The sequence below is a fragment of the Miniopterus schreibersii genome (assembly GCF_964146895.1).
Source record: "Miniopterus schreibersii genome assembly, chromosome: 5".
NCBI lineage: Eukaryota > Metazoa > Chordata > Mammalia > Chiroptera > Miniopteridae > Miniopterus > Miniopterus schreibersii.
This window is the reverse complement of record NC_138106.1, coordinates 55,631,255-55,654,998: the sequence shown is the minus strand read 5'-3', so window position 1 is coordinate 55,654,998 and position 23,744 is coordinate 55,631,255. Positions and strand designations below refer to the sequence as shown.

General features: G+C 36.4%; 2 protein-coding genes across 3 annotated transcripts in view; one reads left to right on the top strand and one right to left on the bottom strand.

The window, feature by feature from the left end:
- ATG3 (autophagy related 3) overlaps window positions 1-16,636 on the bottom strand; it is a 24,905-nt gene extending 8,269 nt beyond the window's left edge. Inside the window, exons 1-6 of the mRNA XM_081139019.1 lie at window positions 16,117-16,636; window positions 13,234-13,275; window positions 9,576-9,625; window positions 6,391-6,461; window positions 4,995-5,102; window positions 1,180-1,229 (exon numbers count right to left, since the gene is read on the bottom strand). Coding sequence (XP_080995145.1) covers window positions 1,180-1,229; window positions 4,995-5,102; window positions 6,391-6,461; window positions 9,576-9,625; window positions 13,234-13,275; window positions 16,117-16,188 — 393 coding nt within the window. The 5' untranslated portion in view covers window positions 16,189-16,636. The remainder of the gene's footprint in view (window positions 1-1,179; window positions 1,230-4,994; window positions 5,103-6,390; window positions 6,462-9,575; window positions 9,626-13,233; window positions 13,276-16,116) is intronic.
- The window catches only part of SLC35A5 (solute carrier family 35 member A5), a 19,641-nt gene continuing 12,494 nt past the window's right edge, over window positions 16,598-23,744 (top strand). The window contains exons 1-3 of one of the 2 annotated variants that reach the window (XM_081139017.1): window positions 16,598-16,940; window positions 17,721-17,867; window positions 22,367-22,465. In XM_081139017.1, coding sequence (XP_080995143.1) covers window positions 17,738-17,867; window positions 22,367-22,465 — 229 coding nt within the window. In that variant the 5' untranslated portion in view covers window positions 16,598-16,940; window positions 17,721-17,737. The remainder of the gene's footprint in view (window positions 16,941-17,720; window positions 17,868-22,366; window positions 22,466-23,744) is intronic. The other variant, XM_081139018.1, reaches the window with a different exon arrangement.

The following is a 23,744-nucleotide window of genomic DNA, read 5'->3' as shown; positions in this document are numbered from 1 at the left end:
AGTAAACAAGATGACCTTTTGAAGCAGCAAAGCCATTTGTACAATTTCTCCTTAGTTATCCAGATTCTCCAAAAAGTAGCATTCCAAAAGGATAAATACTCAGGCTGATGAACTGCACCCTAAGCTAGCATAAAAGTCAATTTCTAGCAAGCATAAAATTGTACACTGAAAAAATACAACAAAGCAAAAAACACACCTTGTTTTAGTTTTTAACCCTTTCTGTTAAGCCCCAGTTATGAATACCAAAAGGTTCAAATGACAAAAACACACAAAGAAGAATATCTTAAACTACTAACTATTGTGGCTGAATGTTTCATAAGGAAAAAAGGCATGCAATTATTCTGTCTAAATATTCTACTAAGAGACTTGACTGTTAACAAAAAAATTAAGAAAAGATTAGGGTAAAGGCATTTTGTATTATTTTTTCATATAATTTCAAACATCTACATAAAAATATAAAGACAACTGCAATCACTCTCTCTTTAGAAAAGCTAATGTAGTTTGAATTAAATGAAAACTTTCAAGCAGAAAAATTCCACCCAATTATATATTTTTACCTTCCCCCCAAACTGTACAATAAAACCTAACTTATTTAGCTATCACTCATGATTCAAAATGTCATGATTATGAATGATGCTAAAGTTTACCTTTAAATTTTTAAAAGCAAAAAACCACTCATATTAGCAGTAAATTAAGAAACAAGAGGTAGTGAGTAAATTGCTTAATGTTTAAACTACAAAATTTAATCATTACCATCTACAATGGTAATTAGTCAGCAAGTAGATAAAATTACTTCAAAAGCTTCTACTTACAGAACATTTGGTACTTAGACTTAAAAATAAAAAGCTATTTCTTAAAAATAAGTAAATAAATAAATAGCTATTTCTTTTAAACTAGCCTACAAGCTTTCTCAATTAGTAAAAATAGTTTTTACCAGCTACAATATAAAAAAATGTTTTTCTTAACCATATGACAGATTAAGGAAAAGAAGAAAAACACTGGAAACCAGTGTTTGGGTATGCTGATACATAAAAATGAGAGGGAAAAAGGTAGAATATAAAAGAACTTGATAATAAGTAATCAGTTTGAATAAGAATGATATGCATAATCTTAAAAATATATATTTATATGCAAATAACTTGGTCGTTGAATTTAGGAACATATCTAATTAACCAGTACCTTGCTTTCCAGTGTAATCTCCTTAACTGCTTCAGTTGTTCCTGTAATACCTGTTTAAAATTGTGCAAAAAAGAATAACTTTAAGTTGTAAAGATTCTCCTGATTCAAGCAATGAAAAACACTTAAAGTTATCTAAATTTTCACAACTGACCTGAAATGAGGAGGCAATGCAAGCAGCATTTTTACAAATGAATTCTAATAGGAATAAATAATCCCAAAGGTACTTCTCAAATAAAAAAGATAAAAAACATACCAATTCGATATTTTACCACGAATTATCCTATTCCATCATTCCTCATTCATTTACTTTCCTTGTGAGATTCTATCAAAATACATATCCATCCTCAGAAATGAAGAGATTAAGACTATAGGACTAACATTTATATTTTATTTAAATCTGCATCAAAATTTTCTCAACAAGGTATTAGTTATATTAATATGTCATTTGCTTCAGAAATCTAGGACACCCAGAAGTACTAATACCATATCACATTTATGTGGGGCTTTCTATTTTACTTGTTTCCACATCTTATTCAATCCTTACAAACACTGTCTTATGTGATAATTAGGGTAATTTGTCCCTACGAAGAAATAAAGTCTCCAGAGAGGTAAAGTAACTTGCTTGAGTCTCACAGCCAGTTAAATGAGATACTGGGATTCAAATACACACATTCTGACTTTCGGTTGAATGCTCTAACCACTGCACCTGATTAAGCAACTACCTCAGAACTTACTTGACTCGATGAAGGTGGCATTAAGCACATATCAGAACAAGTCGGCTAAACAGTATTTCTAATTCAAAATATATGTCAATGTTCTCAGTTCAATAAGGATGAAAATACAGAAGGAAAAAACCCTACATAAAAAATACGCTTTGCTCCTTTGTTATCTTCTAAAATCTTGATATATCTGTTCAGTATGTCAAAACCAAAACATGACTCACTTTCACAAATGGAAAATGCTACAATTCACAACTCAAGCACAGAGCTTTTACTTCATAATATTTTTTCTAAAACTTACTATATAATAAGTATGATTACTTCATAACAGCAAAAACCAAATCTTAACATATTGTATTGGTATTATAAAACAATTCACTGAATCCAGTATATAGAAACAAAGAAAATAAACCTCTTCAACCTGTCTAAATATGATGTAGTATTCCATTAAAACAAACTTTTCTAAAAGTAGGACATATTGGAGAAAAAAAAAAAGTACAAGTGACTCTAACGAGGATAAGGGCTATGATGGTTAATTTGATGGTTGATTTTACATCAACTTGGCTAGGTTATTGTGTCCAGATATTTGGTCAAACACCAGGCTAAATGTAGCTGTGCAGGTTTTTTTTTACATGTTATTAACATTTAAATCAGTAGATTCTGAATAAATCAGATTACTATCCTCCATAATGTGGGAGGGCCTCATCCAATAACTTAAGGCCTTAAGAAAACAAGACTTGAGTTCCTCAGGAAGAAGGAATTCTGCCTCCAAAACGCCTTTAGACTTGAGATGCATCAATCAACCATTACCGGGGTCTTCAGCCTACTGGAAAGCCTGCCCTATAAACTTCAGACTTGCAAGCTCCCACAATCACATAAGCCAATTCCTCAAAATAAATCTATCTATACCTATATCCATATCCACATTCTGTTGATCCTGTTTCTCTGTAGAACCATGACTAATACAAGAGCTAAGAGAAATCAAAGGAACCTGAAAGAAGTGAAGCACAGATGAAGCAAAAACACCCTGAGGTGACAAGGAACTAGGTATCTGACCTTGTGAGTCAGTAGAAGCACTGTTTTAATCAAATCAGGATATAGTTTAAACCTGAAATTCTAAGGGTATCTCTCATAAACATTAGTTATTTATTACGCATATCATATTAACTGCAGTAGAATACTAAGTTGTTTTCCATACATGAAAACGTTACTTGTCGCCAGCAGAGCAACCATTTCTTTTCATTGTCAATTTTCTGTAAAAGATTTTTGTCAATCCAATCATAATGACACCTACTTATCTCTGTAATGAATGCTTTTGTAAATATACACCCAGATTTTAGGATAGTAATTACGGAATAAAATACAACTAGACAACAGAGTAACTAACTCATTAACTTTACATCAGAAATATAGGGCTATAACCGATGGCTCTAGTCAGTCAACAGATAATTTCCTATGGATGTGCTGCCCAAACTTCCAGTCAGGGGAAAACTAAAGCAGAACAGCTGAATGATTTTTGGAAATGATGGAAAATAAAGAAGTGGGCAAAAGAGGATGATTTTTGAAATTAGTTTAAAAAGTTGTTCAACCTGCTATTTTCTTTAGGACTTGACATAACAACATCCAACTCATTAAGAAACGAGTGAGTTTCAAATCAAGGAGCCCAAGTCCTAAACCTGTGCCTGTTATCACTATGAATAAACAGATAGCAGTGTCCCTTATCCAGAGTAGAGGAGAAACTGACATAACAAGGTTCTTCTTCCAGGGCAGATTACTTAGCCTCTGTGTACTGCAGTAGGTCTCAACTAAGGGGAGCAATTTTGCCTTTCATGGAATATTTGGCAGTACCTGGAGGCATTTTTGGTTGTCACGACTGGTAGAAATCTACTGGCATCTAGTGGGTACTACCCAGAGATACTGCTAAACATTCTGCATTGTACAGAAAATACTACAACAAGGAATTACCCAGCCCAAAATGTTAATAGTGCTAAAGTTGAGAAACTCTGCTCTACCACTACTTTTGGTACACCTCCCACTCTCTAGGGCTTAGAGGGAGAAAATTTATTTTTAGTATCCTAGATTTAAACTCAGAACATACTTTCTTCATTAAAACTAAGTCATAAGTGGTAGTTAGCTATAGCAGCACATAATAATATGGTTTTACATAGTTAATATAAATACAGTGGTAAAATAGGTTTTTAGGACTTGGAATAAAAAAAATCATATTCAGAGTTCCAAACAACTTATACAAACATACACTTATGAATGGCTTAAATTTAGTCAAATCCTTTAACAAAAATTTGTTCAACAACTTTTATTACCAGATACTATATAGATATTGAAGATTCAACAATGAATCTCTACCTTTATGGTCCTTATAGTCCTTACAAACCTCTTAGTAGTCATTCGACAAATAATTATTAAATACTTTTAAATGCCAACTGTTTGAGTAAAGTGAATATGAGTAGAGTATGGTTCCTGTCCTAAAGCTCATCATCCAGCAATGGAATGACATGTAAACAGGGACTCAAAGCAAAGTAGTATGCATACTTAGTCTTTCTTTCTTTCTCTTTTTTTCTCTCTTCCTATTTCATTTTAATTGATTGATTCTAAAGAGAGAGGAACAGAGAGAGGGAGGGAGGGAGGCAGGGATGGATGAAGGGAGAGAGAAGGGAGAAAGAAACACGATCTGCTGCTCACCCATCTATGCATTCATTGGCTGATTCTTGTAAGTGCCCTCACTCGGGATTGAACCCACAACCTTGGCATAACAAGATGAGGCTCTAACCAACTGAGCTATCTGGCCAGGGTCGTATACTCAGTATTTCTAATTGGCTTTCTTTAGAAATAAAGACAATAATATGGTATTTTTCAAATTGCTACTTAAGAAGCAGTAGAGTACAGAAATATGATACACTCCAAGAGGATTTTTTTTCTAATTTGTCCTCCTGCTTCTTTTCTTGTAAAAGTCTACTGTGCCTTATATATGCTCTTCTTTTTGTTTTGTTTTGCTTTAAATCAAAGCTGTTAGAAAACATTGCAAAATAATTAAAAAAAATTTTAAACTAAATGTATGTCATTCTATTCGCCTCTTACCTGTGTTATGATAAGTATCTACCCATCCTCCATCACCATCATCTTCTTCAATGATAGCTTCCAATTCATCTGAATATTCCATCTGCTTGCACCGCTTGTAGCATGGCACTATAAAAAATGGCAAATACAGTTAGAAGCACATAACCTGCTTCCTATAAATCCATTTTTTAAAAAGGTAAAGTTTATACCATAAAATATATTTTGGCCACCAAAATATTAAGAGAATATTACACTTCACTTCTAATGAAAATGATTAATTAAAGAGTTATATTCAGCCCACAGACACATAATTATTTGAACACACTTAACTTTCCCTAAATAGCTTGTTTTTAGAAGACAAGTAGAAAGGCTCTACTGGAAGTGTTCTGTAAATTCTTTACCCTGATGGTCTGTGAAAACTGCAAGCTGAAGCCAGATATGACATTGTTCAACTTCAGGCTAATGAATAATACCTTATTTTAATAGCTTTTACTCTTAGAACATGAAGGCACCACCTGTCACTCTCAGAGGTGGTAAAGGTGACCTCCAGCTATTCATAATGGATAAAACAGTGTAAAATTCACTGCTAAATTTTATTCTATTATACAATATTGGTATCAAGTTTCTGATATAGCAACTGTGTCAATTAAGAAGTAGTATTATACATATAAACCTAAAATTGAGCAATTATAAGGTAAAAACATTATGGTGTATGGTCAATAAATTGCTATACATACCCTGATTTTTTTAAAATAAAACAAGCAGGATATAAATGATTAAGCCTAATAAAAAATATACTGTAGGAAAGAAACTGGTATTTTATACATATTTTCCATTTCCTATAATGGGTAAATTAGAATAGAAATCAATGTATTGTTACATAATTAGATAGGGAATATAACAAATTTTTTGTGTTGTTTTCAAATTAACTTCATAAATAAAATACCATCTGTTTTCAAACATTTTTTGGACCTATAGGCAATCTTTCAATGGCATTATGGATAATAAAATATTTAGCTTTGAGCTTTTAGATGTCAAAGTTAGTATCAATTTCATTTTCCTTGAAAAATTTAAATTTAAAGATCAAAGTTAAATAGCTACAAATATTATACAGTCAACTTAAAAAAATCCAATTAGAAGAAGTACAACTCTGCTTAGGGCCCTTTTCTTCCATATCTTAAAACTAGACATTTTTGGCAAAAAAAAAAACAACACACAAAACACCAAAAAAGAAGGAGATGAAAATCAAATAAGAAAAAAAATACCTCAGCAATAGAAAACCCAGAGCTTCATTAAATTTCCAAGCACAGCTTTAAGCACAAATTAAGTGCTAAGTGGTAAGTGCTAAGGTTTTTTGTTGTTGTTTTAAAATATATAACTATGCAAAATTTACTGATATATACAAAATAATTCTTACCATTTTTGGTGACCAAAAATTGTTTGCCTGTTGGTAGGTATGCCTTCACTTTCAATTCTTCCCCTGTAGCCCTTTAAAAAGAGTGAAAAGTACAAAATACAAAGAAGAAAAAATTAACAGCAAGGAGAGAACAGAAGATATCACATGTAAATCTCAAAACTACACAATCCACACCTTAAAAAAACTATTTTAGGAAGGATATAAGCCAGGGCATCAAAGAACATAGCAATATTATAAATGAAATGTACTAAGAGATGCAGACAGCACACCCAGGAGAATTTGGATTAAATATTAGACAAAATATACAGAATATAGAGAGACTATTATGTTTGCCTCTCAACAAAAAGAAAATGCTGTTTTTAGTGAGTATACTCTCATTCAAATTTTTAATCCTAAAGTATTGCTCATCTTGAGACCAAGAGGCTGAAAAACAGCTGCATGACATTACGTAACAAAGTAGGTGGTTAGCAAGATCCTTGTTTCTACCACTCCATTAAAATTGGAACTAAGATATAAAAAAGATACTTTGAATCACAAGATGATAATGTTGAGAATAACTGAAAACAAACAAAAAAACTTTTACTGAGTGCTTATTAAATATAGAATTTAGAACTCTAACGTGCATTATTTTCTTATCCTCATCCGAGGATGTTTTTATTGATTTTAGAGAGAGAAACATTGATATGAGACATAAACATTGATCAGTTGTCTCCCATATGCAATCTCACTGGGGAATGAACCCACAACCTAGGGATGTGCCCTGACCAGGAAGCTAATCTGCAACCTTTTGGTGTACGGGATGACACTCCAACCAACTGAGCCACTGGCCAGAGCTAACTTGCATTATTTTTATTTAATCCTCAGAAACCTAACAGGTGGGTAACACTAAAATGCCCTTTATATAGGTAAGTAAACAAGAGTTTTAAAAAGATTGCCCAGAGTCACAAAACCAGAAGGTGGAAAAGCCAGGATCATGCCAAGTGAGGCCAGGGCTCCTGCTTTTAAACACTATGCCCTCTGTGGGTCATTTCTGATTTTTTTAGTGATTCTCTGGAATATCTCCTTAAGAATTTGCTCAAAGAATCTTTTGTGGGTCACCTATTGAAACTGGCGAGAGCTGGGGTGGCATATGAGGTCTATCACAAACACATGAGAATAAATTTGGAGTCCTGCTGCCTTCTCAAGCTTCAATCTAAAGTTCAAACCATCTATTTGAATACAAAATAAAGCCAGATAGCCTTCTAAGCATCCTTGGAACTTTCCCAAATGTCAAATTCAACAATGTCATGGCAATGCCTGAATTTCTGAGGGAAGAAGACATAATAAAATCATGATAGCACCTGTAGACATGAAAGTACAGCATGGAAATATTCTGTTTCAAGCACTGATTTAAAATAAATAGTTCATTTGGCCTCAGTAGTTCAGCTGGAAGTATGGACAATGGAGTGGGGTATAACTGAGTTCTAAGTTAAAAATGAAATTATTTCAACCATCACAACTCATAAAGTAGAACTATAAACTACCATCTGCTAAAAGAAGATCCCGTCCATACATATAATCCCTACAACAACACTATATATCATATGTCTAAATTAGATAATTAAGAACTATTAGAAAGAAATATGAAAAAAAGTTTATCATATGGAAGAAAATCCTAAATTAGTTACCTTTACAAAATGAATATTATTTTACACTTTATATACCTATTTGACTTTTAAAATTATATGAAATATAGACCAAAACTAGCTAAATATAGTTTTACCTTATAATTTAGGATAGAGGAAAGAAAGTCAACCACTCTTACTAAATCAGAGAGTGTTTCTATAGTATTAACTCAGTTTTAAATAAGGACAGAAATACATGTAGGAAAGTCAAGGACATAAAAATAAATAAATCTGACATTTTGGCCTTGATACTTAAGAAACAATGCTCTAAAACAGGGATGGGGAACATCTGGCCCACAGGCTGTATACGTCCCACAAAATCATTTGATCTGGCCCTGCCAAGGCAACTGCAGGGAGGATTTGAAATTCAATAAATCTAGGAGCTTTTTTCATAGCTAATTTTTAAGTTGATAATTTTGTATGGCCCTTGAATGATGTTATAATATCCAAATGGCCCTTGGCAGAAAAAAGCTTCCCGACCCCTACAAAAGATGAAGAGCAACTGATAATAAGCATTAACAACTGTTTGGGGTATGTGTTAAATATAAAAATTAAGGGGAAAAGAATAGGCCACAGATGAAAGAGAGTTCCAATTCTGGTTTAAAATATTTTAATTCTTTAAGCTCTTTAGATATTAAGGAAAACATTATCAATTAGAACCTGGCTAATTCTAGAAACCCTTCTCCCAAATCAAAACTGTGCTTTTCAACTAAAATTGAAGAAGTGTAATTGATGGAAAAAAGATATAAAAAGTTGAACAATTTATATCCAAACAAAATGATAATTCCAAACAATTCTAGAACAATTAATATAGTTCTTCCGGTATTGAGATCCCTTTTTCAGCAACTGTCTGGTGGCTTTACCATGAGTACTTGAAAGTAATGAAACTGCATTTTTTTAAAAAGCATTCTGTTATTATTCAAAGTATTTAAAATACATGAGATCAGCTAAGTTGCTTATATTACTTTTATAATTAAGAGAAATGTTAATAAAGAAAATAAAACATTTTTAAGTCTATTACCAGCAGATTTCCAATGACAATCTTAATCATTATTATGAAACTTTAAAACTTTTGAGTTAGTTCCTAAAAACTTTAATAAAAGGTCTATGGTTAAAGAACGTAAGACTCTGCAAAATCTCTGCGTTAATTAATGTTATAGAAATGTTCAATAAATACCCATTAATTTGAAAAAAGAATGAGCTGATCAAATTTATAATTTCTTGAATATTATTTTTAAAAGACACTATAAAGAAAGGGAATATTAGTAAAGGAAGTGAAGGCATTTATCTTAAAAATACCCATCTTTTGTGCTAACAGAGCACAACAAAGGAGGCATAATGCCCAATTTTCCTTCCTTTATTTTACACTGAGTATCACCAGGGAACTGTTTAATAGAAAATCTACTAAAGAGGATTAGACTGGTCATTCTAATTTTCACGTACTAACCAATTTTTCAAACTACCATAATTATGAAGTCATACCTTTTACTAACTGTCTATTCTTCACCCAAGATTACTTACCATTGCCATGTTGGACAGTGGTGAACTAAGTGATCTCCAGCTGCCACAAACTATTAAGGATTTAGAAGGAATATGAAAAAAGGGAAAAACAGAAATCGAACGTTACTGAATGTAAGGTGGCAAAATACTAAAGTGATCATCTTGGGTACCTTTGATACCCAATAATCAACTTAAATGCAAACAGCACCAAATCTGCTCTACCAGCCCAAAGATTTTTGATTATAATTATTAAAACTGCAAAATTTTTAACATCCATAAAACTTTAAATTAACTTTGGAACAGTTTAAATTAATTTTTATTCTTTAAAATCAATTTTTATCATTTGATTAAATAATGCCAAAGGCATAAATATCATGAAATGTATAAAGTTGACATTACATGATTGATTCAAAATGTCAAAAATCATTCCTAGTGGCTGAAAACTCAATGAAGATCTTTGAAAAAAATTACTAAATAGATACATGTCTGATGTAAGAATGGCTTTTACAACACATTTCTTCCCCAACCCACCCCCCTCTCTTTTTAAGTTTAGCTAACAGCCAATTTTGAAGGTTTTTTCACACTCTTAAAGGAATATTAACAACAGTGAGAAATGTAGTACCAAACAATGGGGGAAAAGTTAGAAGCTTTTGGACTGACTTGAAAAACACCAAGACAATTAAGAAACTGAATCCTCTAACAAACTTTGGACTTTCTGGGCAGACTGGACACTGAACAAGTTTTTGTTTACTGGGTTTTGGGGTTTTTTTTGTTATTTTCAAAAACAAAAAACAGGCTCAGGAAGAAACAGTTTAACCTTTTGAGAATTTCCATTATACATGAACATGAACTGATCTTACTGCAAGACAGAAATTCTGCTTATTCTTGAGAGCAGAAAATGAAAGTCTGTTATGCAGAACTGCAGTGTCCCAACTCAAGCAATATGCCCACATACTTTCCCAATTACTGTTTCACAACAGCTCTAACTTAAAATCATGTATTGTTCATGGGTTTATTACACAGCAAATAATTACAATGCCTTTAATTTTCTAATGTCTTTCTGAGAAAAGTCCCTCTCTATATAATACTCTATTTTAACTTGAGAGAGTAAAGATCTATAAAGCAAGCATTGAGAGTAATTTTCCAAAAAGATACAATAACAAGATTTCACATTGTATTCCAAACAGCAAATGTTTATGTTCTTTTATTTCACCTTTACAAATGTTTCTGTTCTTTTATTTCAAAGAATCTTTTTTATTACTTAAACTGGTCAAAGACAAAAACCCAAGTGAAAACAATACTCTCTCCCCCAGGTTTTCAGCATTTTAGGACATTGCGAACAGATGTTATATTGAACTCTGTGGGTATCATGAACTAATTTATCACCACCAAAAGAGTAGCAATTTAACAAAATGCAAGCAAAATAATTAAAAATTAAAAAAACTTCTTTGATGACAGTGCCTTGATGTAACAAGATTCTAATATTTTATTCCATGTAACTCTGGTGGCATCTATTTAAAAAATAACAAAAGGACTAGAAGGTAAGGAAAACTATAAAGTACATACATAGAATTGTACTGATGATTAATACATATGTACATTTGTCCTCACTAGCAATGGCCATTATTAAATGCTTCATATGTTCAAGTGAAATAAAATGTAAGACAAAAACTCAAATTTCTAAATTTTCAACATTTTTTGCAGTAGCTTTCTTAGTGACTAAATATTACATAATATTGAATAACTCCAACAAGATTGAATCAATATTAACATTTTGGTGAGCAACTTTATTTCTGAAGCAACTCTCTATTATAGTATTCAATCAAGTCATATACACGTTGTACATTATATTTAATAGACAAAACTACATTGGATAACGCCTGACCCTCTTTTAAACACAAGACTTCCACACCTGTCAATGAAAACAAAAAGATATCTGGAGGCTGACAGCCAGAAGCCTAAAAACAGTAAGAGAAAACAAAAAAAACTTAGTATGGTATTTATCTAAAGCAAATTATGTCTTATCATTTTCCTCCTCTAGACTCATTCTAATCTAACTCAATTCTCTAATTGTGCTCTATAGCAATCCAGCATTACGTGCCTGGGACGCAGCTGGACTAGTTATGCCTTGCATTTTTCTAAAAAGCGGAAAATGTATTACCTACTTCATGATACAATTAAGTGTAACAGTTATTCAATCTAGGGTTAGTAGCTGTTTTAAAACAGCTTAATTCTATCCAATGACCACTGATATGCATCTCTAACTCCATCTATTTAGTAATTAGTCATCTTTACATAGAAGAGATAAAACCAAAGAGCCAAAAAGAACAGCATACTTCCATCTCTGCTCTTGACTTCAGATACTTAGTTTCAAGAGCCATGTCTATATTACACCTTTGTTGGACAAGAACATTAAGACCTTTAAGATCAAAACTTAGTTTTATTTGGCATTCAAAGTATTAAACACATGATGCCTAAGGTGGAATGGGTCCTTCAGGGAATGTTTAGCCATAACCCCTCATTTTATAAATGAGGAAAATGAAGCCTATGCCTAGTTAGCTTAATTGATTTGCCAGAATCAGAACAGGAGAAATTAGAGAAAATGGGTCTAGAAGGCAGATCTCCTAGGTTCTTTCCATACCTCCATGTGTCTTCACTAAAAATAAAGACAATTTTAGATAAAAGATCATCATTCTTAGAACTCATTCTTAGAACTCACAAGGATTTGGCACTGAAGAGATTCCATCACAACTGAAAATGGAAAGATCAGTTAATTCTCTGGCTTGAGGTGTCAGAATTTAAGCAATAGCCAGATCATAAAACAAGGTTTATTTCAAAAAGTTTCTCTCAAAACAATGAGTAAAGTTCTATTGCCAATGAGTGGTACTTTTAATGAGAGTTAAAGGTGAAGCTTAATAAATTCTTTGCCATTTATTAAGACTAAAAAAATAAGTCTGATGCAACTATAACTATTCATAAAACTAGAGTCTAAAAGGCCTTTTAGACCAGTATTCATTTCTCTAAGGATGACAAAATACCTAAAGGAAAGACAACACTTTTATTATACAGATTTGGTGGGCAAGTAAAATGACTCCTTAAAACATAATTCTACATTAAAAGTTCAATAAAACTCAATAGGACTCTAAAATAGCAATTAGTTTCAGCATTAAGCAGATTCAACATTACTTGGTTAGGAGAAAAAGAGAAAGAATGGTGAGGGGAAAAAATCCGTGCTAATTATGTAGAAATAAAATATTTATACAGAGAGAAAACTTAATATCCAAGCAGTGAACCAAAGTCTCCAAATGGAAAGCCAGGAAAATTCATGTTTGGTTAGACAAAGGCAAGACAACAAAGACTGCAGAGTCCACTGCTCACTATAACATGAAGATGAATGAAGGATAAGCGACCACAGATCTTCTCCATTCCCTCTCACACCCTCCCTTCTAAATAAAGAGGAACCACAGAGAAATACGAGAAGTGGCAAATCAAGGAGGAAGTTACATCTTCTATTCCATGGGAAGCAGAAATCCCCATAAAACTGCTAATGTAGTCAACAGAATCTACTTTTACTCAAATCTACATTAATATTAAAGATTTTTTTCTTACATAGCAAAAAAGCCACCCAGTTTAATATAATTGTAAAATATAACAGCTTCAGAATACTTTCAACACTCACCTCTTCTGGGGTGATAACACCAGTTTCCTTAAACTTTGATTCCTAAAGAGAGCAAAAAGAATAACTGTATTATACTACATTCGCTTTCAATTTTAAAAGTCTGTGGGCAAATGTTTGCCTGGCACCCTTTTAGGCAATGGAGCACATAAAAAAAAGAATATATCACTGGTACCTGACCTCAAGAAATATACATGTCTAGCCCAGCCGGTGTGACTCAGTAGTTGAGCACTGACCCATGAACTTGGAGGTCATGGTTCCATTCAGGGTAAGGGCACATGTCTGGGTTTTGGACTTGATCCCCAGTTGGGGGCGTGCAGGAGGCAGCCAATCAATGATTCTCTCTTGTCATTGATGTTTCTATCTCTCCCTTCCTCTCTCTGAAATCAATAAAAACATATTTAAAGAAAAAAAGAAATATACATGTCTAATGGAGAAAACTGACATGAAAATAATTACAATACAATGATTTTGGGAAATCACCAATATCTTTACAGAAGAGAAAAAATGTCTTAAAGATGTTTAGACATATTACAATTCAGCCAACATCTCATTTAAATAGAATAATATTAGAAACCAAATCTAGAAGTCATTAGTCATTTCACTTTCCCATTAGTCTCATCTCCACCAAGATACTAATGCAATATTATCGTCACTAAAGCAAGGATGCTATTTACCAAATATTTCTAAGTTTTTAAGATAAATGCAAGATTTTGTGGTAGAGTCTGAAGAAATGCAAAAATTCATTTATAAACATTATTCATTCAACAAATATTGACTGAATAATTATGTGCCAGGCACTATTTGAGTTAATGGGGTATAGGAGTAAATAGAATAGAGCAAACTCATCCTGTCCTCATAAGAACTTTAAACTCTAGTGGAGGGAGAAAAGTCAAATGGTAATGAATACCATGAAAAAAATGAGGCAGAGAGGAAACTGGTCTGGTCAGGGGTGGAGGGAGGAATGGCTATATAAAACAGGATGGTCAGAGAATAAAAACTTCACTCCTAGATGATTACTGAACAGAGGCCTTAGGAAAGAAACCAGCCACAGGGCTGTCTGGGTGAAGAGCATTTCAGGCAGAGGGAAGGACAAAGGCAAACTCCCTGGGCAAGAGAGTGCTTGATGGAGTAACAAAATAGGTCAGGCTGGCTTAAGCAAAAATGAGCAAGGGACAGTGTAATAGATAACAGTCGACAGGACTCTCTACCGATAGAGTAGAGGCTTGAAGATCATTGTAAAGACTTTGGTTTTTACTGTACCTATGTCTTCCAAACCATGGCTTTTCTTAATTTTTACTTGCTGGGAGAAGTCATCATTTCTTTCCCAGGGATTTAGTTTTTTTTTCTCCTTGCCTTCCCATGTCTAGTAGGAAACTATAAGTATTCTCTGTGTGAACCAACAGTTTGCACAGGGAAGGGCAAGGAGAGCCATTAATGCTTCTTCCTTTATTACTAAAAATATATACTGACAACACTTCCTTGTGAATTTCGCGAACAAGTAAAATGATTTCCCAAAACACAGTTCTATGTTATAAATTCAATAAAACAGAACTGGCCAACAAAATAGCAGTTTTATACTTAATTTGTGAGGTCTTTTTCCCTTGCTCCTTTCTCCCTAAAACTAAAAAGTTTTAACAATCATGTATTATTTAAATGCTCTACACCCAAGGTAGACAGTTTTCTTAAAAGATGACATAATATGCAAAAGAATCATTTCATTCAACTGTCAAAATGATTTTCAAGTTCAAGTTGACTGAATAATCTCGACTAAGATGGTTTCACAGTAAACGAATATAAGCATAGCAAGAGATGAAATTCTCATTTATAACCTTTCCTGACTTTTTTTAACTTGGTCCAAATCAGTTTCAGAAGTAAATATAAAATGTGTCATGGAAAAAGAGCAAAGTAACACTGTCCACTATTTTTCTTAGCATAGCAGAGTAACTTATTGAATAAAAAGAACGAACCATTTCCAAGGATACTTCATCCCCACACTAAGATTTGTAAAATTTTAGGTGAAAGCTTTAAAAAACAGTAAACAAGAACTCGCTATTCATTTACTACATCATTGCTCGCTTTTCAGAAAGGAAAAATACAGTTGCAATATAAATCCTTACTCTAAAAGAATTACATAATAAAAACAAATACACTTCTAGAAATTTATCTTTGAAAAGAAAAAAACCATCAGTCGCTCCTGTAATAGCTAATGGGCCACAATTTTTGCTTTGAAAATGCTGTATTGCCAACGTAAAAAGTTATATAACTGGTCCAGCTGCTCCTTATGATCACCTAAGTCCAAGATTAACAACGAGTTTCAGCTATTTAAAAAACTTGGGAACGGGAGGCTTTGCGTGTTAGCTGGGCTCAGTGGTGCTGGAAATGTTGCCAATTTCACCCCGTTCCTTTGAAATCTAACAAGTTGGGATCTCAATCACCACTTACTATTTACTTCGAACTCCCAATTATAAAAAAACACTTAGGAAATTTCAAGAAGAGTGACATGTCATTTTAGTACCAAACACTGGTTTCATTTTTTTAAAGGTAGGCAAAATCTTTGTTTTCAAAGTTCAAAAGACTACCGACGCTAGGCTTGGACGTTCTGAAATCGACTCATCTGCGGACCCCCTTCCACCCCCACGTCCCCGCAGCCGCGCCGCGTTCCGACGGCGAGGGCGACACAGACACGCACGGGCGTCGCTGCAAGTTCACCCAAGAGCCGGAGAGCCCTAGAAAACAGCTGGGTGAGACCACAGGTGGTGGCTGCTCCTTTCCCAGGGTCCCACCTTGCTACACCTTTCCGGCGACTCCCCGGGAGCCCGGTCCTCGGTGCGTGCAGAGGGGAGCGTGTGCCTGACAGCCCCTGGCAAGCCCGGCCCGGCTTACCTTGAGGACCGGGGTCAGGTACTCAGCCACTTCCAGTGCCTTTCCCTTCACTGTGTTAATCACATTCTGCATCCTGGGGCCGGAGGAGCGGCCGGCCCCGCGACGGGGTGGGAAGGGCAGCCGGGACGGGGACCAGGAGTCAGAAAATGTCCCCGCCGCTGCCGCCGCCGACTTGCATCGGCACGCGGCCGACGGCACCCGAGGGGACTGGGAGCGACGGGACGGACGGGACGCGGGGGAGGGGCGGCTGGCGCGGCGCGCGAGGGCAGAGCGCGCGCTCCTCGCGCCCCTCGCGCCCCGGGCGGCGAGCGGCGGACCGGGCCCGGGTGTCACCTGGCCGCGAGGGAGGGCTGCAGGGCCCAGGGGTGTGTTCGGGGGAAGAGCGGGCGCACGCGCACCCCTGCCCTCAGGAACTGCCTTCCCTTTGCTTCGCGCGCGCCCCTTCCGGCTTCCCCTTCCTTCTCACTCTCTCTCGCCGTAGCTCGGCCGCCACCTGGGCCTCACGTGACGCAGGACTCTCCGGACACGTGACGCGAGAAAGGCCGCGCTGGGGCGGAATCAGGTCGCTTCTCCCCGCCCTCCGGAAGCGTAACACTGAGCGCGCCTGCGCAATGGGTGCCGGGTCCGCTCCCCATCTGGTCTTTATTGTGCTTTTTGGATCGTAGTAGGAGGTTCGGGGGCAGAGGCGTTTTCGCCTTTCTTTCCCTCCCATAGCTTCCCGGCGTATGGACCTTAAACGCTGCTTTTGCGGAGCTAGTCGGTTACTGATTTCAGCTCTAGGATGTGAGCTCTTCCACTAGAAGCTCTTCGAGGGAGGAACTGAGGTAACCGCGCCGGACGGGCCGAGAAGTGCGCGTGCGTATGAGGGTGGGCGCGGCGGAGGAAAGCCCTACTGCGCAGGTGTGCCGGAGGCGTCCCCTGGCAGCGGAGGGAGCTGTGTCCTCCTCCGGGGAGCGTCTCGCTGGCCCTGTGTTTTGAGCCCGAGCGAGCTGTCGCTCTGGGGGTTTCATGCCCGCCTCGCACCTAGCCCCCCGGCCCTGTGCGCGCTCCCTGCACTGGGAGGCTTTGGACAAGTACCTGACAGGCCTGGAGTTTAGTCCTCAGCCGATCAAAGGAGGGCTTTAGAGTCATTGATTTCTAAGTTCTGTCCTCCTCCCAACACTAGTTCAGTATGTTAGCAGCTGTGTAACGAAACCTTCCCAAGCAAGCTCTTTTTCCTCCTAGGGAAGAACTGCAACGGAGGAGAGAAAAGCAAATCTAAAATTCTCGCCTTCTAGAGCAAAGTCGCTGATAAAAATGAAAGTTAAAGAATTGCTTTTCTGCAAAATCTTGCAATCCCAAAGTGTCAGTTAACCCGCTTGCTGCCCTTGGCAGCACTTCTAACCCGGTCCTTGCCTTTTCTGTCTCTAGAGTTACCCTTCCTATCATATTTTTACTCTCTCCTTTCTCCATAGTTTCTCTTGTTCCTCAGCTTTCTTCCTTTTGATCATAGACACAGCCAGCAGGGTGGCTGGGGAAAATTTCTGTTCTTCACAAATGAGTGGCATTTGCATTATCCTTAATCTGCCAGCAGGGTTGCTCATGGACTTATTCTTGTCTTTTAGGCTATTAGAAAACTGGAATGGAAAGCAAGTGCTGTGGTCATCCCAGTTTATGCTCCTTGTCAACAATGTATACATTCTTGCTAGGGGCCATATTCATTGTTTTAAGTTCAAGTCGAATCCTGTTGGTAAAATATTCAGCCAATGAAGGTAAGTTAAGACTTGGAATATGTACGGAGCACTTCCGTCTCATCACACATTCTTTGTCCTGTCTTTGGTTTCCTTGTGTATAAAATGGGGATAATACCCTTTCAAGTAGTCTGCTTCATGTGAATGATGAAGAATGTTTAAATTTGATTTTTTTAACCTTTCATTCGTTAGCAAGAAAAGTTTTTGATCCTTAGTGAAGTTTGGGTCAGCCGAGTCCAGGATCCAACCCTTTAAAGAACAGATAACATCTGCCTGTTGCTTTAATCAACCAATGTATCTGGACCTGTAGCGATATGTATAATTATAACTTATTTTTAAATAGGCAGGAGGGTATATTTGGTCACTTGGCATTTCTGATCTTACTGTATCAATGGGACAGTACAGATTATTTGCTCTGATAAATATGTGTTCAAGAAGATCTGCATTTTTTTTAAATGTAAGAATTTGTATTTAAACACTTCCACAGAATTGTATTGTCCACATCTCATGAGTTACTAAGTACACATAAAATTATGAAACCATGACTTTTTTTTAAAAATATATCTTTATTGATTTCAGAAAGAGGAAAGGAGAGGGAGAGAGAGATAGAAACATCAATGATGAGAGAGTCATTGATCAAGCCCACAACCCGGGCATGTGCCCTGACTGGAAATTAAACCCCGATCACCTGGATCTTAGGTCAACTCTTAGCCTCTGAGTCACGCCCGGCCGGACGACTTTATTTTTAAAAAAAACATATCTTTATTGGTTTCAGAGAGAGGAAGGGAGAGGGAGAGAGATAGAGAGAAACACCCATGATGAGAGAGTTGTCATTGATCAGCTGCCTCCTGTGCGCCCCTGACTGGGGATTGAGCCTGCAGCCCAGGCATGTGCCCTGACTGGGAATTGAACCTTGGTCTCCTGGATCATAGGTCGATGCTCAACCACTGAGCCACGCCTGGCCAGGTGACACCATGACCTTTAATGTCTGCTTGGGAAGTCAGATGTGTATATAAGTCTCTACTTCATTAGCATTTATCTGCCAGGCCCCAGACTAAGTATAAACAGGGTTTAAAGTGCCTAAGGCCTAGACCTAGTTCTCAAGAACTCTGTTTATTAGGAGAGACATACATGTAAGTACATCGTGAAAATACAATACAAAAAATGCAGTTCTAAACCAAAGATGAAGAAATAGTTCAGAGGAGAAAGTGAGTATATTCTGTCTGGGAGAGGATGATGTAGAGTGCAAGGGGATAAGGGAACACTTCCTTGATAACGTGACATTTGATTCACAAGAATACAAGGTGGTCAGGGATATTCAAAACAGAGTCAACAGCCTGTAAAAACAAACAGATGCATATAAAAGCAGGATCGGTTGTGAGAACATGTAGTTCAGAATTACTGAGCAAAAATTTTAAGGACTCAGAGGAGAGTGAAAAGGAATGCTTGGCCAGAGAGAGAAGCAGTGATCAGGTAGTTAAGGACTTCATATGCCATGCTTAGGGTCTGGGACTTGATTCTCTAAACCTTAGAGTCTGGGGAATAGGGAGTACTTGAAGGATTATAAACAGAAGGGGAAAATGAAAAAGACTTAAGCTGGATGGAGGATGGATGAAAGAGGAAGAGACTGGAAGCGGGTGGCCAGTTACGGGGTTATGGCAAATTCAAGCCACAGATGATAGAGACTAACCAAGGCTTTGGAAGTAGGAACAGAAAAGAAAATAGATTCAAGAAATATTCTAAACATAGAAAAGATGGATTTGGAGAATATATTGAATGTGGAGATTAAAGGAAATGAAATGCTGGATAGCTCCAAGTTTTCTGTTTGGAGTGCTAAGTGGATCAGTGGTGTTCTCAGTTGAGGTGAAGACTCTTAGGAGGAAGAACAGGTTGGACAGAGTTCAGAGAGATTACAGAGTTTTAGCTATGTACCTTCCTTGAGGTTGGTAACTGTGTACTTGTTCATTGCAATATCCTGTAGTGTCTAGCACATCACACATGTGAAGGAAATACCAATTAATGAATAAATACAAAGTAGTTATTCATATGCATATGTTTAGTGAGCATTAAATGTTCCAGAATACAGCTTTGGAGACATTACTATTATATTTAAAACCCTAGAAGCAGAGGGCTCATTAAGGGTAAGCATGCAAAATGAGAAAATAGAGCCAAGGACAGAACCCTGAGGAATGCCAACATTTAACCAGCATGCTGACACTCAGAAGGATGTTAAGAAGGAATTGTTAGCGAGAACTAAATGCACATGACTCATAGATGGAAAGGAACAAGTTTGAAGGCAGGGAATTGCAACATCATAATAAGATAAAGATTGAAACATGCCCTTTGGAATTAATAATTAGAAGATATTTAGTAATCTCAAGAGTAGGTAGGTTGAGTGCAGTGGTGAGATCAGAAATAAGATTGCTTGGGGACAAGACCCAATTGGAAGTGAGCAAAATGGAGATAATGAATGTTGACATGGTTTTAGGGAGAGAAGGAGAAACTATGGTAGTTAGAGGGGTAGGAGCTTATACAGTGTTTTGTTTTTTGGAGGAGAGACCTTTGAACATATTTATAGGCCAAGGGGAGGAGACCAGTTAATAGAAAGATAGAAGATAACTGAAGCCAGAGGAATTACTTATTGGAGCAAAGTCCCTGAAGATAAGGGAAGATTTTAAAGGGGAGAATGGGTTAATAGTGGGGCTATGGCCCGTTCTTGGGGGGACTAAAGGGAAACCAGTGAGGATGGATGTAATGTAGATAAGGTATGTGAGTGTGGGCAAAAGGTAAGTGGAGGGAGGTCCCACATGATGCTGAGACACAGTTTGGAATCCACCATGAGAAAACTACAAGAAAATAGAAACAAGAATGAATTGAAGAGCCCAGCCAGGCATGGCTCAGCAGTTGAGCGTCAACCTAAGATTCAGGCGATTGGGGTTCAATTCCCGGTCGGGGCACATGCCCAGGTTGTGGGCTCGATCCCCAGCTGGGGGCGTGCAGGTGGCAACCGATCAGTGACTCTCTCATCATTGATGTTTCTCTCTCTCTCTCTCCCTCTCCTTTCCTCTCTCTGAAATCAATAAAGATATATTGAAAAAAAAAAAAAAAAATGGAAGAGCAGTGACAAGAGTTTAGGAGTTGTGTTCCAAAGCCTGTACCTCCACCCCATTCTTATGTGTGCATGTTTGCTGGTGTATATCATTATAGAGATCAATGCAAGTGTTATTGGAGGAAAATAGAGTGTGATTTCACTCTAGCTTTGAGCTCAGAAAAGGGAGGAGGAAATCTTTTAACTAGGCTTTGAATTATGTAAAAATTTAACAGGCAAATAATGAAATTCAAGTTAACATTTATTAAGTGCCTACTAAGTGCAAAACACCATAAACTACCAGGTATATGAAGATGACTAACATGGTCCTTTTCTCATAAGGAGCTTATATTCTAAAGATAAGATACATGTATAAAAAATAACTTTAATACAATGTGGTAAGTACTGTTAAAGAGGTTTATAGGTGGTGCTACAGGATCAGAGATGAATAAAGAATTGTGCTTATGTTGAGAAAGTCAAGGGAAACCACAGAAAAGAGGAAGACAGGGTGTTTGGGGGAAAAAGAATGTCAAGTTGGTGTTTTTCTTCTGTACTTGGCAGTTTGGGTTTTTAATATGATGACCAAGGGAAACAAGATGTTTTCAAAAGGGGGAAAAATGCATTCCTGAAAATAGAACCTAATCTGTTTGTCGTTTGGCAAAATTATAGAGCAAATTGTTTGTAAGCATTTGGAAAAGACATAGGTAACAGCTAAGACCAAGGCATGTGTTAACTAAACTTCATTTCCTAATTAGATTGACTTGTAAATTCAGTGCCTCAATGGGTTCTTGGATGTGTCAGAGTATTTTCTTTCAGCAGAGTAGCCAGCACCCTGTACCAGTTGACTCTTGCCTCAAATAGCTTCCTTCTTTTACCCCAATGTACCATTTGTTCCAGAGTGCCAAACAAATACTGTCTATGTGTGCCATGATTTAAAACAGAAAGGAAAACTCTTGGTTAAGGCAGTATCACAGAGTATACCTTGAGCTGGGTACAAGGCTAACAAGTCCCACAAGAGGCACCATGAGCCGGATAATAATTCAGCCAGGTAAATTCATAGCTGTTTGAGGAGTCAGGCCCTGAATATTGATTAATGGTCAATTTAGAAGGCAGTCTCTAATGCCATTCCACAAAGCTTTTATTGCCCATAGCCCTAGCCTCCTCAACATATTTATCAGCAACTTGGATAAAAACATGAGAGGCATATATATCAAATTCAAGGATAATAAAATGCTGAGTAGGGTAGGGACAGATAAAACAGTAGGTGAATTGATTTAAAAATCCAAAAAAGCAAAGCAATTGGATGTTTAATATAAACAGTATTAAAATCCAGCTTTTAAGTTTAAAAACAACTCTAAATTATTAACTAAATTATTATACAATTATGTAAGCATTGTATGGAACAATTAAAAAAATTTCTGTTACATTTCAGAGAACAAATATGATTATCTTCCAACTACTGTGAATGTGTGCTCAGAACTAGTGAAGCTGGTGTTCTGTGTGCTTGTATCATTCTGGGTTATAAAAAAAGGTAAGTCTTGAAACATTGCTATATATGTATTGAAAATCACAAAAGCAAAAAATTTTAGAACTGGCTGGAACATTTTATAGCATTTAGCCCATTAAGTTTATATATGAGGATGCTAAAATACAAGCATAAGTATGATTATCCATATTTTGCAGGTAGAGAAATGGGCTCAAAGAGAAAGTCTTATGCAGTTCTGGGTAGCAGAGGGCAAAGCCGGGACTCCAACCCATGTTTTCTAGTGTCCTGTCCATTGCTCCACCTTGTAGCTTGTTCTTGTAATGGGTCATACATTGAGTTAGTTATTACTTAAGTTCAAGATTTTTTAAATTACTCCTATCTGACTTAGTATGTAGCACATTGCAAAGCAGTCACTGATTCCTTCACTGGAGGCAGTAGAGCAAATTGGAGTCAGGGAAACTGTATTTTGGAGCAGATTACTTTAATTTTTCTGAGCTCTGGTTTCATCATCTATCAAATAAGGCTGTTAATCCTTCCTCAAATCTGAAGTATCTAGCCTTTTGTGGCTCTTAATATGTATTAATTCTTCTTGTACATTTCCCAATTATTGAGCCTTTTCTCTCTACTACTTTGATCTGCCTTCCCAAAAGAGGTAAACAGAATTTATTCAAGGGCTTGTACAAGAAGGTGTCTTGTCACACTCAAGGGTTTCAATCTGTGCAAAGTTTCCAGTTAGTGAAATACATTTCTTAATCTCTTGAAATTCATGCATTATTCACAGGGCTTAAACTTAAATTTTCTATCTTTTCATTTTATTTTACATTCTCTCTGTTATAGTACCTTCCTTAGTTTTTGAAAATCTGGAAATGGGACAGTAGCTCATACTAGGATTAGTAAAAGTTAAAAAGTTAATTTTCTCTACTTCCCTAGATATAAATTTTCACCTAGTATCTCCCTTTCCTGATCCCTCACTCCCAGGGAGTGGGCTGGGGAATACCAGCATGAACACTTGATTTTTTTTTCCTACTTATTTTAATTTGTTGATCTCTCTCTTGGTTTTATGCTCTCAGAGAACTAAGAGAAACATAAGTATATCCTCAATTGCCTTAAGTGATAGTTCTATGTCAGGTTAACAGGAATTAGGAGAATCAGTAATCCTAAAGTGTTGCTAATTGTCAGTGATGAGGCACAGTGGTGGGGTGCCGAAAGACAATACGTAATGAAATTCCACATTGTCTTTGATTTCTTAAGGCTTATAGTCACTTATGAAAGCAAGTTCATGAAATGTTTTTTAAAGAATTGTGTCAAACGTCAAATACAATTT